Below are 20081 nucleotides of genomic sequence, written 5' to 3'. Positions count from 1 at the left end.
GATATAAGCTTTCGAGTAGGGAGTGTTTGAATACTGATATAAGCTTTCAATCTGTTATTTTGTTTATATGTACATCTTATATAATTATCCAAAAGCAAAATCGAATTACGTTTTGATGATTAAATTTTAAAAATTATTCAGGTTTTTGCTTGTTTTACACTAGTCTTTAAACTTTACTTGAAAAAAGAGTTTAGTTTAGTTTTATGTCACTACTTTATGGTAAGCTAATTTCTGATTGATGCTTATCAGGTGTTTGAAAATTGCCTGAGAATTATATTCGTCAGTGATGTTTGATACGAAATAAGTAGTTTTATCAAGTTAAATATTCAGCATATAGCTTATAATCAGGAACTTGTAAGTATTAAACCGACAAGTTACAGGGCATTATGAATAGGTATAGGTATCGTGTTTTACCTTTTCATGTGCTGCTATTGTTTTCTTGCCTTCTATGTAAGGGCCGTTTACTATTTTATTTTTCTAATAGTTTTTAGTGTACGTGTGATAACATTTATAAATACTAAACGAAATTTTGAAATTTGTAGTTATTAAATTTAATTTTTTTTGCTAGTTAAATGATTAATAAGGGATACGTATCTCAAATGATTAACTTTGGGATATAAATGATAAATTGTAAATATATGTCTCAGTGTAGCAAGGGCTCTAGTTGAATTTAAAGATTTGAAATATTGTCCTGAATTACTTGTAGGATTTAAAAGCTTGTTTGATAATGGAGCGCCCTCAGTTATCGGATGAGGCATCAGTTAAGCTGCAAGAAGGAATAAATTTGTTACTCTCACGGTGGTCTTCTCTTCAAGTTGCCGTTGAGAATGAGTTTGGTGGTCGTCATTCTCGCAAGAGATCCCAACAGTTACCTATTGATATCTTTTCATGGTTTACACAGTCAAAAGGTCTGTTTACAAACTCCTCATACATTCTTAATTTCTTAAAGTTAGTGATTATTGATTTACATGTTTACAAGTAGTAGTTAGTAGAACCTGTGTACTTTCGTTTCTGCCTTACCGCAACTTATCATGCTATCTTGCACTCTAAAACTAATTCATTGCCATTGTGTCTTCTTTACAGAATCTTGGATGTGCATGAGTTTTTCAACTAAAGTATAAGACATAGAACTTACTTTTCTTTTAGATCAGATGGCGGATGTATAAATATTTTTATTTTCTTTTATTATGGGTAGGGCCTATCTATATTGATGAATTGGAGGACATGCTTGATGACTTCATGCTGTCTCTTAATACTGAACTTGATGATGGAAGCATTGAGGAGGTAGTTCCCCTTTCATTATCTTAGCTTTGATTTTAGTTCTTGCAAAATGGAGATATGTCAGATGCTAGACACCACACTAACAATAATCTAATGAGTGATTAGGATAGACTAGAATCATTATAGAACAGATTTAACTTTGTGGATCACTGTTCTCGGGTAGGATTCAGCATTGAATTGTCAATGGTGATGACGTGGTACAGATTTATAAATTGTAAAAAGCCTAGTAAAATAACGTAATGAACTTAAGGCCTGCCCATGAAAAATTGGGCTTTTGATACAAAATATTTTTTTTAATGAACTCCTAGCCCCAGATAAAACATGTTTATGGTGAGAGGACAATTATATAACAGGGATGATTTTGCATTTTCGCTCCATTTTATTTTTGAATATTTTTTGTAAGTGATGTTATATAGTTACAATTCGTTGTCAACCTTGAATTATATCATTCGTACAGTTTTAAGTCTGGATTATAATTTAAGGGTAAAACAAAACATCAACGATGTATTTGGACAAGAACGAACCAGATATTAGTCAATTTGGTTTGAATTTGCCACGTCAAATGACTTGGTTAGTCCAAGTGGTCTTCTAATCCTGAAGCTTAGCCTTTCGAGTCCCTCTCATGGTATGAAGTCATAAAGGTCGACCTATTAAAAGAGGTGATCAGTTAAGGAAGTTGCAAAAGAATTATGAACTAAATCAAAGGCAGAAGTAGCACGTCTAAGATATGTCTCTATACTGAAGTCTCGCTTCGCCCATGTGTTTATTGAACCTCTTTTCCCGTCAACGGCATGAGTGACTAAGTGGAATGATGCCAGCATCACTAATCACTCTAAAATGGATATTACATTAAAGATTAGTACCAGCAAACGGTTGATTACCCTTTCAAAAATGGTTTAAATTTGGATAATTGAATAAATTAAGGTCCAAAGTTTTCAAAGACATGCCTCAGGGTCCAACATATTATTCTCATTGAATGCCCCATATTTTTAAAACAACTCAGGACTTGCACTTTTGTGATGATGTGCAGTCTTTTGTACTTTCTAGTGTGCTTATTCTAATCTTAATTCCTTATGGTCAGATATCAGAAAAATTGATGATAATGCGCGAAGAATGTTTGGAATGTAATTTTTTATCTGTTGAAAGATTGAAGGATGCTCCTAGTGTGTCCGTTCCACATATCAAACAGGTGAATGCAGTTTTCTTTATAATGTGAAAAATAATTTTCTCTATGAATAATTTATCTCAGTTAGATGTTTGATCCCGACTTGTGATAGCTTTCTGCACAAGATATAAGCTAGCATCTATAATATTATCTATAATACAGCATCCAAGAACTAAGTATGAATGTAAAATAGCAAAATGAAAATGCTATACTTGTTGAATATAGAACCAAGTATAAATGTTTCTGTAATTGCTACTTTAGCGTACAACTATACAAGTGGGAAAGTAGAGAGATATGAATATCTAAATTAATAGTTACAAATACAGTAATGCATTTAAAGATAAGCTGAATGAAATAATAATAGCTATAATTAGAAATATTTTGTGCCATTTTAATACTTTGGATGACAAGCTCTACTTTAACATCAACAATCACTTTTTGATTTCATAATATAGCGATAGCCTGTGTATATTAGCACCAGCACTCTAACGACTGGCTAGTATTGCCTGACCAATGTATGTAAAAACCTTTGTAGTTGTAAATGTGCATGAGGATTCAATTTATGTGTTCAGAAACTATGATGGAACTTGCTCATTTACCTGCACGGAGGCTTGGACCATCATTTTATTCAAAGAGTTTGTGAAAGCACAATGTATTGGGTAAAAATGTTGTTTGACATTTGCCTAGTTTTTCCATTGGCAAGGACCCATGTTTACTAGAACTATAATACTTGCTGCATGTTTCTGTTTTTACTTATTGAGCAACCTTGCAGAATGTCTTTGCTTATTTATCTATTGACTATGTATATTCTTATCCACAATTTCAGGATACAAGTTGTGATGAAGACAGTGACGGAAGCTGTATGGAGGAACATACTGAAACGGGAGTTTATTCCCCGAAATCCCTGCCAAATGGTAGTGAAAGCGATCACATGGTGGTTGATGAGCCAGTGGTCGAAGCAGAAGATGGATGGACAGTAGTTCCTTCGAGGCGGAACAAAGGTAAAAGGAATTAACTTGAGAAATCAAAAAAATCACTGAAGAGAATGATGCCTGACAGGAGTTTCTGGAATTAGTTCTAAATTTGAGAACCATCATTACAGTGACTTAATTCCGGTCTTTCCATATATTATAAATTTTATCAGCTTAATTTTTTTTTCTTGAATCTTCACAAGAACATCCTTTGTAATATGTTAAATTTGGATATGGTAACTAGATGATTTAATTACATAGTGTGTACATGAAGGTTACTTCAAATATAATGGGAGTTGATGTTTATTGTGTGTACTGGGACACATACAGGAGATACCCAATTACCGGAACATTGTAATTTGTTTATGGGTTTTTCTTTCATTTAACGGCATTGAGTGTAGAGTTCTTCAACTACTAAAATATGACATTATGAACACTTTAACCATTGTAGTATCATGCCATGAACAACTTTAATTCTATCTAGAGTGAAATGCAAGTTGAAAGTCAGCCAAGTACGGTAGCGAGTGTATTTTTTATGTAAAATATTGGTGAATTTCTCTTCCGCCAGTTAGTTGGGTGTGCTTTTAATACTTGTGTGTGTTGTTGTTATCACGTCACTTTGACGAGAATACAAATGAAAACTAAAATAATTACGGATTAGTTTTTATCTATGATCAACCACTTAGTTTTATGTAAACAAATTAACACTGGAATTATTAAGGATTAGTAGCAAAATAAAGCGCTATTACATGAACTTGTGATTTGTGAAGGATGTTGTGAAAATGATTTTTTTTTTCATTTAGCGTTTTAAGTTTATCTTTTTTATATAGGTCGAAGAAAAATAATTTATTGGAAATTTTATAACATGCTTCTAAATTGGACAATGGCAAGTCTCATACAATAAAAACATAGGAATCATCTTTATTGGCGAAGAAGAAATGGTATTTAATAAAATAAGTTGAAAAAATTCAAGTGCATTAATACTAAGTTACATTTTTTAACTAGATAAAATTACGTAATAAGTAACATAAGACCCATGAGATGGTGAATTCAACAAGGGTTACGGTGAAGTATGTAAAATTGATATGTAATGGTGTATAGATAGTAAAATTTGTGTTAATTTAACATTTTGTATATTTAAAATTGAAATTATTGTGAGAGAGTGTATGATGCAAGTATGTGGTACATTGTAATCTGTATGATCAGTTGGTCTTTTCCGAGATGTTGAAGTGGAAACCTTGGGGAAATCGTATGATTGGTGCTCGTACAATTTTGCCTCCCTTGACCATAGCCCAGCTGCAGAATCCCAAAGAAATGGAGATAAATAAGTATGTACCTGATAATAAAGCAGAGGGAGAAGGATTCAAGTAAATAACTTACTTGTACTTGGTTACCAAAACATGAAGAAATGTGGCCAAAAGCACCCTGCTATACTCTGCACCAGCACATTGCTTCATGCCTACTCCGAATGGCATGAAACTCTTTGCAACCACACTTGCTTCCATATCCTATTTCAGTTTCGTAAAACAGATATAATAAGTGTCCGTGCAGGACCATGTATGATATCCTATTTCCGCATAAATTCTGAAATTTAGGATTTTATTATTATATCTTGTACTGGTTTAGCTGGTAACCGAACCTTGTGATTTAGGGATGATCCTCATTTAAAAGTTAGCTAAGTTATAATTTATTTATTTATTTATTTATGTAGTTGTTAGAAAGATAACAGGTCTGGAACCTTCCAACGCCCTGGGTTGAATTCTAGGGCATTGTTAAACTCGTCATGATTCAAGTGAAGAGCTGATGTTGCAATCATTATAACCCATCCCGCTGGAATTGTATAGCCTGCAATCGATAATTATTCAAATTCTGGGGAGGATTCAATCATTTGATAAAATGAAAGACACTATCAAATATTCAGCCAAAATGTTGCATATTGATTTGGAAGTTTAGTCCTTACCATTGACAGGAATATCTTTCAGTGCTCTTCGAAATAATCCCGGGGCAATGTTTCCCAGCCTAAGGACTTCATTAATGACCTTCAAATTTCCCAAAACAAATACAACTAATAATTATTCATAACTGAAACTCATAGTACATTCATTCAGCTTCACTCAACATGAAACAGACCTGGCGAGTAAATGTCATGGATTTGTATTCATCCCATGTGAGTGGAGACTCCAACTGTTCTCTGTTCTTAAGGATTGCCTCATGCTCACTCTGCAAATATCATTACTCGAACATTACATCAACAACATAGTCGACAGACCCCATGTCTATTGCTAACAAGAGCCTTTGTCAACGCATGATAAGATTGTTTATCTGATACTAGTGCAAATAATTACTGACCTTTAATTCTTCTAGCACTGAGGGGTGTTCTGCCAGCAACTTGAAAGCTAATGCCATTGTGGTGGAAATTGAATCCGAGGTTACAAATAAAAGACCAAACATCAGTTGAACAATGAAATCCTCATTCAAGAATGCTTCCTTATTCATGTCTTGTATTAAATGATCAAGCAAATCATCTCTAGGAGTCTTATCCGACGACATTTGTCTCTTCCTCAATACATCTCCCATTGTTCTTCGCACCTCCTTATGAATCTGAACAAAAGATTGTCAAGTTGAATATCGTCTACATATATGTACTGCCACTCATCATCTGCAAATACAATTTTTGTTACCTTCAAACATTTGTGATGAGCGGTTCCAGGGATGTTCAACGGAAAGGACATAAGGCCTTCTACAAGGTCATTAAACATATCACTCAACTTAAGAGGAGCATTTTCAAGATCGCCACTGAACAACTGTCTTGCTGCAAAATCAATACTCATCTGCCATTGCCAAATTTAAGGGGGGAAAATTGTCATATTAAAAGCTCTGAGATTTACACCGCATAAATATGTTGTTTGATATATCGACTATATTTACGTACAGTGATGGACGCGCTTTTTACTTCAACAGAATCACGACTAGACCAATCTGCTAGAGTTTTGGAGACCATTTCTTCCATTCGAGGAATCAACTTCCCCTTGAGAGCGTCCACACCAAAGTGATTCAATGTCAAGTTCCTCGTATATTTCCTGGATGATTGACTAGCTTGATCAAATACTTCAGCAAATGTGTCAAGAGACCATGTATCGACCAACTTTCCGTCTTGCTTTAAAATGTAATAGTTAAATTCACGATCTGCAGTTACTATCACTGGTCTTCCTGCCACATTTGTTCTAAAAACTGAACCATATCTGAAACAAGAAAAACAGAAATAAGACTTCAAAACTTTTTCACAAATAAGCTAGATAATTATAGTTTTAAATCCTTGTCATACCTTTTAATCCTGTGCTTGATAAAAGGTGGAAGATCAAGAGATGCACTTGGCATGATCAACTGCAGAGTTTCCCCTATGAAGGGCAAGCCCATGGAACCTGGCGGTAAAACCCCGTTGCATTTCGGATTTCTCCATCTGTATAGCATCCTGCTAACAACATAAACTGTAAGACCTGCTGCAATAGACAATCCAATTCCATTAATGTTTGCATTTGTTGCCATGCTCAGAAATAAGGAACACATTTTGTGGCAGCTGATGGAAGAATAAAACTTTTTGTTACTACACTTTTGTATCCTCAAGTGAATGACTAACAAGTTTAAGTGTGCCTTTAAATAGAGTAGATCAAATTCATGTTAACTTTTGGTTTATAAATAAACGCCAGTAAATGGCATATATGTTGCCTTTTTGTTTTCTTCAGATTGAACAGCATAATATTGAGTCTCTACAAAAGACAGCTTAATGGATCTACTTGGAAAAGTTTGCAGCTCAAATTAGTTTTACATTTCTATTCGATTTTTTTTAGTATACTTCTTGTTGTCTAATTAACTAATGCTCCACGCCAAAATTAAGTAATGCCTAAATATTAGTATCTTTTACGTCCACAAATTCTGGGTCACTCCAAATATTTTGTGCTTTTATTTGGTTCAGTCACACTAGAACAAATTAATATATTATTCTCAATAACTACATTACACGGGTAGCTTTAATGTAATCATATTATATATGTGTATCCATATTTTTTAGTGTTAATTTATCTTTTTTCACCTTTTTTTTCTAATTTATCTTATGACCCTGTTTAAATATATTATAATTTTTTAATTCTATCAATTATTTATTCATATTTTTGTTTTTACATGCATGTTACAAAAATAATTATATTTTGTTATTATATGTGTTTTTTTATTTGTCTCAGATGGAAATCATGTTTATTAATATCTTTCTCTTTTTTAGTTTGTCTCATAATCTGGCATCTCATGATCTATAATTCCATAATTGTAACTAAAATATACTCCCTCTGTCCCTTTAAGATGTTAACATTTGAAATGAAACTTAGTTACATAAATTATTTTTCTACTGATTCAATATTAAATGTTTAAACTTTTATTTAAAAAAATAAAATAACTAATACAACTATACAGCTGCATATACCTAGAAACATGACGTATGACATCCCAATTTGTGAATATTTCCCAATTCTTAGATTTGACTTTTTGCTGTATAAAATCTGGATTCTTTACTTGGGTAAACCGATCGGAAAACGGATTTAACCGCTTCCCACAAAGGCCCCTCAGGCCTTAAGGCACAATTTTGAGTCAACGTACCTAATTGCACAGCCTTTTGAAGCACAAAACGGTTAGGCATGTCAGGTTTATGATTTTTAAAGTTTTAATACATGAATTTTCCAAGCGAGCCATACTACTTCATATTGTGCCAGCCAGCAAGGGCCAATCTCCAAAGCGTTTCCCCATTTCAAGTAATATGAGCAAAACCTATAAACTTGTTATACAAAGTCTACATCTAGGATACAAAAGGTAACTGGTATCTACCAGATCGATTTCCTGAAATGTGAAAGGAACAAAACGACCCAAAACCTAACACAACTGATGAAAATACTTCAACTTTCAATGGTTGTAGGAGGCAAATGCATTTGCTAAATCTCAAGTACATAAAATACACAACTCTCTTTGTAATTTCCCCTATTTTTTCTTTTATATTAAAAGGTCACATGGATCTTACAAATATTTTTCTAGCCAAAAATTCTCACTCAGATCAAGGCGAATAAACGCATCCACTGACCACTGATATAAAATTTGCATTCTCCCCTGGCCAAATAGAAATCATCATCTGTAGTAGGATGCTATAATGTAGAGTGTGATTGATGTTGCAGCTGTAACAAGCAGTTCCTGTCCAAGTAAAAAAGTGCCGTCATCTTGGTGATTAATCTAGCATTGCAGAAAAAAAGACCAATTGCAGCAGTGCGCATAAAACTCATGGATAACTGGTGAAGAACATGCTAAGAGTGCCAATATATTTGATATTTTATATATATAAAATCACCAAACATATTATGAAGAGCATGGAGATGTATTATGAAGCACAAAGATCGAAAAAAAATCACAAATAAACAGATCTTTAATATCAAATTCCTGCTGACACTACATTCATTACTCATAATATAATACTGTCTATATATGCCGAATCTTCTTAAGCAAAAAAAAAAGCGAAGACTGGTAATATGTACTATTATAGCTACAAGTTATAGTATAAGCTTTATGCTATAAAGGGCAGAAACCAGCACGTGGTCACTCTGTTAATAAGTCGGCACTTGAAATAAGAAACAAAGACAAGTAATATGCATTTCCCCACGGGTTAGTAATATTTCAAAAATAAAGGCATAATGATGTTGTTTACAGTAGGATATGAGTGCCCACAAACTACCAGAAGAAGTAATCTCTTACATACCTTAAAATTAATTATTGGCACAGTTTATCTCTAAAAATTTGATAATACAAAATCAAAAGTGATAACTATCAGAATTTAAGAAATCCTGAATCTGATCAATTTTGTCATCTGTTAATAATGTTATTCAACACGGCAGATACATTGCCCTGCAAACAATAATGCAGTATACCTCTACGTTTCATGTAATTCAACTTCACTAGGAAAAAGCATATTAGCTATGCATACAAATATATATGAGCTCTAGCAGATCCAAGTGTCAAACTCTTAGTTTCTAAAAAATTAGGATTCGTGGATATGAATCTAAAATTAAATACGGGTGCCGGATTCACCATATAACCTTTATAATTGTGAAATTATACCTACTTTTAATATATTTTACATTTGTAAACTAGTGTCATCTACAAACTTCTACCATTATAAACACATATACATAATTGTTTATTTCAAATTTATAGCACAATATCAAAGAAAAGCATGGAAATAGTAATTTATAGATATCCCTCTCTAGACAAGTTGTTGGGCGACCTTGTAAATCATTTTGAGATATATTTCTGGAAATAGATGTGTCCAATTCTCATTTGAAGGGTCCGACTCAGATCCCATACCCACACTCATGTCATGTAAACACGGGTATGTGGGCAAAATTGAAGAGTCCGGGTAACAGAGAACAGAAGTAACGGAATCATGAATCGAAGAAGCAAAGAAAACTGAATGCCCGTATAATATGCAATGTCTGACAAGCCAAAGAACAGTGCAATGGTATATGTAAACAAGTATTAAAGGAGTTAAATGAGTGTACGAGTGTACTATCCAACATAAAACTCCATTCCTGTAAACTAAGACATGGCACATACCTGATTATTGTATAGGAAAGTAGGTATGTAACCACGTACCAACTCAATACCATTAATGACACCAGTATACCCCTGCAATGATCCAACAAACAGTATGCAGTAAGAAAACAAACATACTGGTGATGAACATACAAAATTTGCAAGTCTTTCTATTCTGGTCCGACAAAAATTCCCAGTGACAAAAATTGATTCCGAAACCTTTTTATATCTATTTATTCCTGGATTCAGAGTATATCATGACAATGGTAAAAGATCTTATAGTTGGAGGGTAGAAAGGGAAACAGCTGTATTTTATTGAAACAGTGATAAAACATATACAGGGAAAACAAATTTCAAATAATATACAGATATATTTTAACAGAAATGTCATTAAAAGCATATAAAGTGACTAGCATTGTGAAATGTAAATTAAAATCTGTAAATGACCTTGTCATATTTGGATGGCAAATCAATAATCTACAGTATACCATTTTGTTTAACCAGCGACTATTTTATAAGAAATAGCTAAATATAAATAGGCAAATTTCCACAAGAACCGATTCCTTGCTATTTGTTCAGACAAAAAATCACTCAGCTACATATCTTAATAAAGAATCAGTTTACACCTAGCGCACAAAATTAACCTCCGTCTAAGGCTGCTTTTAAGTTATGTTAATTGTGCGTCTGGTTGATTGGAATGGAATAAGATGCCAATTGATAAGTTACTAAGCAATTTCAATTACATTTAAGTACCGCCTTTATTTTCCATTCATTCCCATGCACGAGTTATACTAACACTCGGCAATTCCTTCATATTTGATTTCCTCATTCCCGTCTCCCACTACATATTCTTGACATTATTCAAGTCTAGTGTTTATACTCAATTATCTCCTTTGATCTCTTCCATCCTTTCTTCACACCTCTAGTTCCTTAACAAGCTCCTCTTATATTCTCAAAACCCTCCATTCAAGCAGCCAAGTACACTCTCAGATTGTGTGAGCTCCTCTTCCATCCAACTAACCGAACACACTCTTGTAGTGTGATCTGTTTGAGTGTGTTTCCAATTTAATTTAGTTTTTATTGGATGAAATTACAGGAGAGGACTACAGTCGTACAAGTCATCAAACTCTAACAATTTATAGATACTGTAATGGAAAGATAAGTTACTAGATGCAAAGCAGACTTAACAAAACTGAAATGCAGTTAAGTAATACAGAACACATATAAAACTTGTAATGTCATTTCTGTCGGCAATCCATCTTCTCTTATCAACTGTTCCTTTCTGGTTCATCCCATTACCACAAAGGGTCTCATCTGAAGGTCAGTATAGCAAATAAGTCCGGTACCTTCTCCATAATCTGATATATTAACGAATTTCAGATTACATATTCCTTGGAACTATAATCAGTCTGCTGCATCTAGAAAAATCTAACTGGACCATTTTATCCTTTATTTTCCAGTCCTTAAACTTTTTTCTTTGGTCAATCACCTGATCAGTTTAACACATAATTGGTAAAAGGCATTGCTTCAACAACAATCAGATTGCATTACATACCAAAGATGAGACTGCTATACAACCAAACACCAGTGAAAGAGATCGAAGAAGCCTTTTTCCCATTCGCATCAAACGTCCCTCTTCCTCACCCTCTTCCTGCAGCCAACATGAGTAGCAGCATAAAGAACATATAAGCATGCACAGACATTTAGATCTTGCAACAACATTATAATGTCAAATACAGAGATAAAGCAAAGCTTGTGAATATGACTTACAGTAAATGTGGATACCGGGGGTTCAAATGTTTTTAGCTTCTCAAAAATCCTGTAAACATACACAAAAGATATGAACTGCACAGGTTGCCATTCAGCAGTTCGCTTAATCAGAATCCAAGCTATCTACAAGACGAACAAAGAGCAACTATGAGCAACTTAGTAGCATATCAGCAATTAGTAATTAAGATTGATGTTATGATATCAACATAAAAATAAATAAGTAATCAAAGCACTTGAAAATTGAAATTTACGTGTATTATATTCTGATTTTCTTACATTTTAGAAGATGTCACATGAGATTATTCCTACCAACATTTCAAACTGTTGTTTAAATCTATTTCTCTTCATAATTTCAACAAATAACAAAGGAAGATCTGAGTATAAGACCTATAGGCTGGACTCTGGAGGAGTTAATACAGTACCTAAAAGGTAAAGTACTAACAGTTCCAAACTTTTTAACTCATTTTCAAGAAAAATATACCAATAATTATTTGGGTTAAATATCAAACTGATAACTCAAGAGAAGACCATATTCCACGTTGTTCCCGATCTCAACGAGGTATCATTTGAATCACTAAGTTATAATAAATATCAAATAGATACCTCTATTAATGTGCTCAGGAGTAAAAATAATCTTTTATCGAGTTCTATACATCTCTTGAATGCTAGTACAACCAAATAAAAAAGTTGTGAATTCTAGTATTTCTAATAATATATTTATATTTTTAAAGATTCACTTACTATTTATTTTGACAAAAAAGTCATACACAAGCAGAAGACCCTAAAAATAACAGACCTACGAAGGTCATATAAACAGCTACACATCTGCTTTGCATGCCTTTTACATGTGACCAGTTCTCACAAAGTGAGCCTTTCTTTATCAGACCGCATCTTGTCAATTGTTATAAAGGTAAAAACATTATTTAAAAAAAACATATTAACAATTAATTTAACGAGGCACTTACAAATGCAGCTGAAATCGCCATGTTGATTTGCATATCTTTTATTTCAGATTTAGCAAACCTGATACATAGGCGGTATGCAGATCAGGTAACAGTTTTTGGAAATGTAAATGCCCATATCACGATAATTAGAATACAGGATGACAGTATAAACGAGTACGAACTACAAACATCTTGTTTTGTACAACAAAAAATAGTAAGCAGAAACAATATTAACCAACAAATCAGTGTAAAATAAATGATATTTATTGAGTTCTTAGTTTTTAAATTTTAATAGAGCAGTCGAATATATCATTGGTAGCTCCTCCAATTTCTAATAATAGAACTACCAGCATTTCCTTATATATTTTCGAGAAAGAGACAAGGTTTTTGACTGGGAGTTATTTACTTCTGAACAAGCTGAATGAGCTTAAAGTAAATGGTTCAGTTATTAATTTTGTTTGACAATTCCATTACTTGTCTGACTTGGACCGATTCATGAAAGTGCCTAAATCGCTCAAATGAAATTTTTCACCACAACAATTCACAAACATGCACTTTACTTACATAACCTTTTTATATACTCTTTTATGAAACATTAATCATTTAAAAGAACAATACGAAACAACATTATTCAGATGTTATAAGAATATAATTACCAAACAAAATCATTCATTTAGCATTCAGATGCCTTATATATTCAGAGTATTCAAAATTTTAATGACTAGGTATTAATTAATCAAATTTACCAACTGACCCCTTAAACTGTCTGACTTGCAAATTTATCGATAGCCCTCAGTAATTGAAGAGGAGAAGTGCATATACAAACCTAACCAGACTAAAAAATTCAAGAGAACAGAGAAACAATCTGAAAACTAAAAAAATCTTTTTATACAAAAGAACTACCCCATTCCCTGCTGAATTCAAGAAAAAAAAAACTTGGAACCTTTTGTACATTGAACCCAAGTACCAGCAACAAAACTTGATCATTTTCCACACTTCGTGTGTTAGTATCATAGACGCAGTGTGCCTGTTGTACTTGTGCAATCTCTGGATTTATAGTCATATATATTATGCCACCTAGGATAGTTGAGTAATCTAATTCCGTATGTACTGTTGGGATGTTAAGACTTGAGGTCTCGTGGGTGTTATTCGTTACAATTTACAGAGGTGGAGAAGTGACTGAAGTGCTTCCTTGTTTGTGCAAGGCAGGAGGGAGCTCATGTCTCATCTATGCATTCATTTCATACAAGCTTGTGCTCAGGATGTTCTTTTATTATGACTGGCGTTCTTAATTTTGGGTGCAAGCTGTGGATAGTCTAGTGTAGTTACGAACGGACTTATTGCTCAGTCAGTTTGACTATTACCTTTCATCTTCTGTATGAAAGTTGACAGTTGTGACAATTTACTACAGTATCTATGGAACTTTCAGTAGAGACATACTACTAGTGGAATAGATATATTTAGAAGGTAGATCGCTTTCACAAGTCCGGATTAGATTTAGATTTTTAAAAAATTAAGAGCAAGATAGAGTTGTTCGAATGAAGGAAATGACCTACAACAAGAATTTCTTGTTTTTGATGAATAAGAGGATCATAAGTTTTTTATGAAGTAAACAATATCTATACTTCTTGTTTCTTAGACTGAAATGTGCTCATAAAAGCTAAGATACATACTTTTGCAAATTTTTACATACTGCTTTGATGGAGATTAAAACAAGGAGATTTATCAAAGTTTTGCTCGATTTATTGGGCCATATTTACTGTTTATGAAGCCCATATGTATTAGGTTGGTTTATAGCTTATTTATATTGTCTAATCGTCTCTTTGTTGGTCCTGCACCACAACTATGATTGGTAGAACAGAGACAATGAAGTTTATCCTCCCTTCCATTTTCTGTTATGCAGAGTAATAAGTACAGTCTGGATAGAGCAGTCTAGCACGGAAGAAGATGAGCTAAGTAAAATACGAACAGGAATATTGTTCTGCTGCACAAGAGGGCAACCCCCATGCTAACTGGTCTTGGATTTCCGACCATAGTTCTATTTCAGAAATTGGCAGAGCTAAAACAAATATATCTCAGATCCACCCACTGCAGGGCTCGATATGGTTGATTAAGGTTGATTGAAAAATCACATACACAACTTACCTTGGCCCCCATGGTACAAGTGGTTGTTTATCAGCATACTTTATATCCTTCGAAACCTGAATTTTTTTTTACATCAAGTAACAATTAATACAGGACCAAGACTAATAATCAAACTAAAAAGGTTCTAACCTAATAAAGCATATAAGCACACCAATGGATTTGATTGGAAATGCTAATATACTATATATATAGGCAACCAAGTTGAAGCTTATTTGCAGTAGATTCTAGTACACACCAACAATAAATCATGTGAATTTATACTTGATATTATATAACATGGAAGCAAAACACAAATAACTAACATAAATGTTGCAGCTTCCATCAGTTGCAAAGATATACTCCCTCCATCTCATATTATGTGTCTTGTTTTGACTAATATATGGTCAAATTGACCAAGTTTTGACCGATAATTACGACAATTTTATGTATTATTTTTAAAAAATAAAAAATACATTTGAAAGAGAATTAGATATATTTTCTAATGATACTAGTTTTAAAAATTATTTAATTATATATTATACGTAATTTACATTCAAAAATTAAATAATTTGACTGTTGACTAGTCAAAACAGGACACATAATATGAGATGGAGGGAGTATTACATAAAGTTGTGAGTGGGTGGGTGTGGGAGGGAGAGGGAGAGGGAGGTGGGTGGGTGGGTGTGGGAGGCAGAGGGAGGTGGGTGGGTGTGTGTGGGATTAACCTCATCCGCAGTAGATTCTAGTGCACACCAACAATAAATCATGTGAATTTACACTTAATATTATATAACATGGAAGTAGAACCCAAATAACTAAGATAAATGTTGCAGCTTCCATCAGTTGCAAAGATATATTACATGAAGTTGTGAGTGGGTGGGTGTGTGTGGGAGAGAGAGGGAAGGAGGGAGAGGGAGGGTGACCTGAAATGAACCAGCCGTAATCCCTTTCTTCCTATTAGATAGTTGAAGCATCATCAGTTTGTCATATGCGCTTTCCAACTGTAGATATTACAATATTGATCTTCAATTGTGCACATCTACTGCTTATAAGAATATATACACATGTTTATCAAAAGAATAAAAAAAATCAGGTACACATAACCTACTCGATCAGCAGTCGCATAGTCACCTCTCCTCTCAGCATCCTTGCGTTTTCTTTGATATGTAACCTTTATCTTGTCAAATCCCTCAATGGGGTTTACACCTAGAACCTGTGTTTATAAGTTATCATCAAAATCCAGGTCAATATAAAAAAAACTAGCACTAATTCCATAAAAAGTCTTCAAAATGCAAACTCCAGGGCCTCAGTTTGAATGATAGATACTAGCACTTTACCTCATATGGATTAAAGTCATTTTCAGAGCTTGAACTTCCCGCAGCAGATGCGGCACCACAAGCTACCCCTTTATTTACAAACCACTTGCTAGAAACACTGAATATTTAATATACTAATATCATCTTTAAATTGCTGACAGGGAAAATATTAACAAGCACACATGTATAAGTGATACATCTGGATATTAGTATGTAGGCATAAGTAGATATATAGAATTAAGAAAAGATATTGAAAGAAACTTCACAAGTCAACTTCATTAATTTTATTTGAACAGTGTCGACTATGACAAAATCAGTGCTCAAAAGCAAGTCCATATAAGGAAGTTGCACATTTAACGTATGCAGTTAAAAAACAGGACCAACTAGTAATTTGGAATCCACTAGTCAATTTTCTTTTTAATAAACATGTAGAACATGAGAGAACCAGGTCTTTGAAAACTTATTCCTAAAAGGGGTGTCATTTCACAGGCGGAGAGGAAGCTGAGAGTGCAACACTTGAAAAAAAACGCTAAAAGATTTCCTCCCTAAAAGTTTAATCCCTGTCGATCCAAGTTTGTGAATAAGATAACTTTTAACTTCTTACTGTTTTCTATAATTTATAGGTAAAATTTTACTAACTATCCTCTCTAAAGTGTGCTATGTATGAACTGTTTTATATATAATATGAGCGTATTATAATATTTATGTGTAAACATATAAGGATTTTACAAAAACCACTTCTTTACTTCAAAGGTTGGGATTAGGATTTCTGTCCATCTCATTTTCCCCAGAGCCTTCTTCTGTGTGAAACAACTGGGTAATTGGGTCCGTCTGATTTAGTTCTAGTTATTCTATCTTTAATATAAAAAAGTACGTAAAGATTGAAAATGCAGTCTCTTTTTCCAGCAATTATCTTTCTGTATTCAACATCCTGCCTGAACTATTTATTTTTCCTCTGTAACTCTACAAACTATCACTGCTCTCTTCCTGGCTAGCTATAATTCTACAACATCTACCTTCTAAACACAGCAATCCTCAAAATTTAGCACATTTCAAACTTTGAAAGTACAAAAAATGTGGTCATCTACAAAATTCATTAAAAACCGCAGAATTTCAACAAAAAAAATTACACAACTTAAATCACGACAATAACCTCATATATTCTATCTCAAAATATAAAGAGCATAATACTAATATACATATGATGTAATATTAAATTAAAATTGATGTCTACAAATAAAATTATAAACAAATTCAGAGAGAGAGAGAGAGAGAGATTACCTGAATTAGAGAGAGAGAGAGAGAGAGAGAGATTACCTGAATTGCAATGGGCGAGTAAAAGAAAGAGAGCGGGAGATAGAAAAGTTTTTAGGAATATTAGTATGCAACGGTGGAACAAAAGAGATTGAGCACCGATTGTTGAATAATGTGTTGTTATTAGATACAATTGTGCAGTGGAGTAGATTAACACAAGAAGATGTTGCCAAAGCCATTACAATTCACAGAATTAGGGTTTACGAAATTAGGAGGGTTTTACGCCCAATTTCACAGATGGTCTATACAAAGTCTTCAACTACTGGATAATACACAAAACATTCTAAACCTTTTCACTTCCTTTTCCTTTTTTAAAAAAAAAACAAAATTGGCCAGAAATTCGATGTTGTGAATGCTAAAACTAATATTGACCATGATCAATGTTGTAAAACTCGATAATAAGGTAATATCGGTCGAGTTACTGATTTGAGGTTAATTAAAAATTAAGAATTAATTGAAATAATTAATTGGAATAAAAATTATATTTATTATAATATTAAATTATATTTAATATATTATTATGATTATATTAGTTATTTATTAAAAAATTCATATTTATTATATCATAATTTATATAATTATTCATATTTAAATTAATATAATATTTTAGTTTTAATAAATAATTATACATACTCCAATAATGAAAAATTCATAAGGATTAATCGGATTTTAAAAATCGAATCGGTTGGGTACTTTATATGGGATTAATCGGGAATTGATCGGTTGTATCAAAGAATTTTAGAACACTGACCATGATTAGATAACTCAGTTATTTGGTAAGAGTTTATTATCGGTCATTCGAGATTTTAGATTCGACTCTCGCTCCTCTAGAGAATTTTGTAGAATAAATACTAATTTACAAGTCATATTTATCAAAAAAGAAAAAATTAGATTCATTTTTTATTAAAAAGGAGAAATACTTATTAGATTCATTTTTTATTAAATACATGAAATAAGATTATATTCATTTTTAATTAAAAAGGAGAATTTTTTAGGATAAATACTTATTTATAAGTCATATTTATCAAAAAAGAAATAAGATCAGATTCGTTTTTATTAAAAAAGATAAACTACCAGAAAAATCATACTTTTAGTTTATTTTGTGATTTTACAATTTTTTGATATTTTTTGAAAAAATATGGTTTGCAATTAAAATCAGTGATATATGCAATTTTTTTTACATTTCTGAAATATAATTGAAATTATTTTCGATTACATTCAAGCTTGTATTTGAAGTTACATTTGGTTGTATCAACTTGTAAAATTTTATTTTTGTAAAAAAATGTGAAGATTTTTTTTAATAAATATAAAAAAGTCATATTTTTGAAAAAATCTCTAAAAAACATTATTATTAGCAATTTTTATAATGTATTTTTGGATTTTATAATATTAATTATAAGATTTACTTTTGATAGACCGAAAATTTGTGATGATGGAATGAATCTATATTAGATAAACTAACATATAAACATGTGTATAGAATATTGAAATAATTTCTCGCACGAACATGTATATACATGTAAAAAATAATATTAAGAAATATGGTAGAAAAAATAGTTCGATTTTATTTTATGTTTGTACATTAATTTCCTATATATACTATTTTCATAAACCAGATATTTTTTTATTGGATTAGGTTTTAAAAATTTTAAATAAAAATATATAATAAAATGTACATAATTATTATTAGTTACAAAGTTTGTGCATTAGTATAAAGATATAAGAAAATTGTGACATTTTTTTAAATAAAACTTTTCTCCGCAAATTCAAGCACCTTTAACAACTCCTTATACCGCTTACAAGTTGTTATACCCAAAATTTGACGTTGGATCAATACGGGTCAAACGCGGGTTAATTAGAGTCAAACACAGCGTTGCGTGGCGTAGGAGGGGATCAGGAGGCGCCCATGTGTGTAGGACGCGTCCATCACGGTGAGAGTGTTTACTTAGGGTGGTCCTGCGGCAAGGAAGTTTGAAGTACGCGCCTAGGGGATATGATGCGTCCCGTCTCTGTGGAAAGTCAGGAGAGGTAGTTGCTGGAGAAAAATCAGGCTTCATGAAGGTAAGGACGCGCTCAGTGTCCTAGGACGCGTCCGATGTTTGGGAAATGCATTTTCAAGGCATACATGGAAAGGAGTAAGGAAGGATTATTTTTATTAATGTATTTGTTGCAGGTACTCTTTGAAGAATTTCCTCTTTGAGACGGTCAAGGAGGGGGATATCTGTGAAAAGCTAGAAGGCCTCCAGAGGTATGCCCGATGACTGAAGGCATCCTCCTGTATTCAACGGGCATCCTCGTTGAGGATGTGGGGTTATCTCTGGTGTGTGCTATGAAACTCTGTTCTTGTATTCAACGGGTGTCCTCGTTGGAGAAATTTGGAGTCATCCTGCACTTTGCACCCAAGAGTTTGGGATCACCTGTCCTGTTATTTGGTGGGTTATCCTCATTCGGGGGACAGGGACGCGTCCGACATTTGGGGTAAACCGTGGTTATACCTGTGTCCGTAAATCAAGGGAGATAACTGTAGCGGAGTGTTATTCTTGCGCAGGGAGATGCATTATCCGTGAAGTCCTAC

At 33.0% G+C, this 20081-nt stretch overlaps 3 protein-coding genes across 4 annotated transcripts; 1 reads left to right on the top strand and 2 right to left on the bottom strand.

Annotated features, from left to right (window-relative positions):
- The first annotated feature begins 646 nt into the window (after nt 1-646).
- Nucleotides 647-3654, top strand: LOC141702139 (uncharacterized). The gene is made up of 4 exons (XM_074505832.1): nt 647-908; nt 1196-1284; nt 2363-2470; nt 3273-3654. The coding sequence occupies exons 1-4, from the start codon at nt 728-730 to the stop codon at nt 3459-3461; spliced, it is 567 nt and encodes a 188-aa protein (XP_074361933.1). The 5' UTR covers nt 647-727; the 3' UTR covers nt 3462-3654.
- Nucleotides 3655-4490: 836 nt separating this feature from the next.
- LOC141702132 (beta-amyrin 16-alpha-hydroxylase CYP87D16-like) lies at nt 4491-6963 on the bottom strand. Its single transcript, XM_074505823.1, has 9 exons — nt 6743-6963; nt 6350-6659; nt 6099-6248; nt 5767-6018; nt 5548-5637; nt 5378-5456; nt 5156-5262; nt 4798-4925; nt 4491-4713 (listed from the first exon to the last, which is right to left on the bottom strand). Exons 1-9 carry the CDS (start codon nt 6961-6963, stop codon nt 4620-4622), a joined length of 1431 nt encoding a protein of 476 aa, XP_074361924.1. The 3' UTR covers nt 4491-4619.
- Nucleotides 6964-8344: 1381 nt separating this feature from the next.
- Nucleotides 8345-17787, bottom strand: LOC141708601 (protein CHLOROPLAST J-LIKE DOMAIN 1, chloroplastic). Of its 2 annotated transcripts, none has more exons than XM_074512308.1 (10): nt 17510-17787; nt 16214-16310; nt 15985-16089; nt 15800-15877; nt 14898-14953; nt 12774-12831; nt 11809-11931; nt 11594-11689; nt 10060-10131; nt 8345-8646 (listed from the first exon to the last, which is right to left on the bottom strand). In XM_074512308.1, the coding sequence occupies exons 1-10, from the start codon at nt 17683-17685 to the stop codon at nt 8584-8586; spliced, it is 924 nt and encodes a 307-aa protein (XP_074368409.1). In that variant the 5' UTR covers nt 17686-17787; the 3' UTR covers nt 8345-8583. The 2 variants fall into 2 exon arrangements, with proteins under 2 accessions (XP_074368409.1, XP_074368410.1); XM_074512309.1 differs by having other exon boundaries at nt 16214-16301.
- Nucleotides 17788-20081: the final 2294 nt, after the last annotated feature.

The sequence above is a fragment of the Apium graveolens genome, chromosome 2, assembly GCF_009905375.1.
Source record: "Apium graveolens cultivar Ventura chromosome 2, ASM990537v1, whole genome shotgun sequence".
NCBI classification, from domain to species: domain Eukaryota; kingdom Viridiplantae; phylum Streptophyta; class Magnoliopsida; order Apiales; family Apiaceae; genus Apium; species Apium graveolens.
The sequence above is the reverse complement of the archived record's forward strand: the minus strand, read 5'-3'. Positions and strand labels throughout refer to the sequence as shown.

What these genes read in the sequence shown, in the direction of transcription:
- LOC141702139 (XM_074505832.1), top strand. Translation starts at nt 728, where the DNA reads ATGGAGCGCCCTCAGTTATCGGATGAGGCATCAGTTAAGCTGCAAGAA. An exon ending in ATGATGGAAGCATTGAGGAG is followed by an intron (nt 1,285 to 2,362) that starts GTAGTTCCCCTT and finishes CCTTATGGTCAG; the next exon opens with ATATCAGAAAAATTGATGAT. An exon ending in CCGTTCCACATATCAAACAG is followed by an intron (nt 2,471 to 3,272) that starts GTGAATGCAGTT and finishes CCACAATTTCAG; the next exon opens with GATACAAGTTGTGATGAAGA.
- LOC141702132 (XM_074505823.1), bottom strand. Translation starts at nt 6,963, where the DNA reads ATGGCAACAAATGCAAACATTAATGGAATTGGATTGTCTATTGCAGCA. An exon ending in CTCATCACAAATGTTTGAAG is followed by an intron (nt 6,019 to 6,098) that starts GTAACAAAAATT and finishes TCTTTTGTTCAG; the next exon opens with ATTCATAAGGAGGTGCGAAG. An exon ending in GAAAGATATTCCTGTCAATG is followed by an intron (nt 5,263 to 5,377) that starts GTAAGGACTAAA and finishes TATCGATTGCAG; the next exon opens with GCTATACAATTCCAGCGGGA.
- LOC141708601 (XM_074512308.1), bottom strand. Translation starts at nt 17,685, where the DNA reads ATGGCTTTGGCAACATCTTCTTGTGTTAATCTACTCCACTGCACAATT. An exon ending in ACTATGCGACTGCTGATCGA is followed by an intron (nt 15,878 to 15,984) that starts GTAGGTTATGTG and finishes TAATATCTACAG; the next exon opens with TTGGAAAGCGCATATGACAA. An exon ending in CCCCGGTATCCACATTTACT is followed by an intron (nt 11,690 to 11,808) that starts GTAAGTCATATT and finishes TGTTGGCTGCAG; the next exon opens with GAAGAGGGTGAGGAAGAGGG.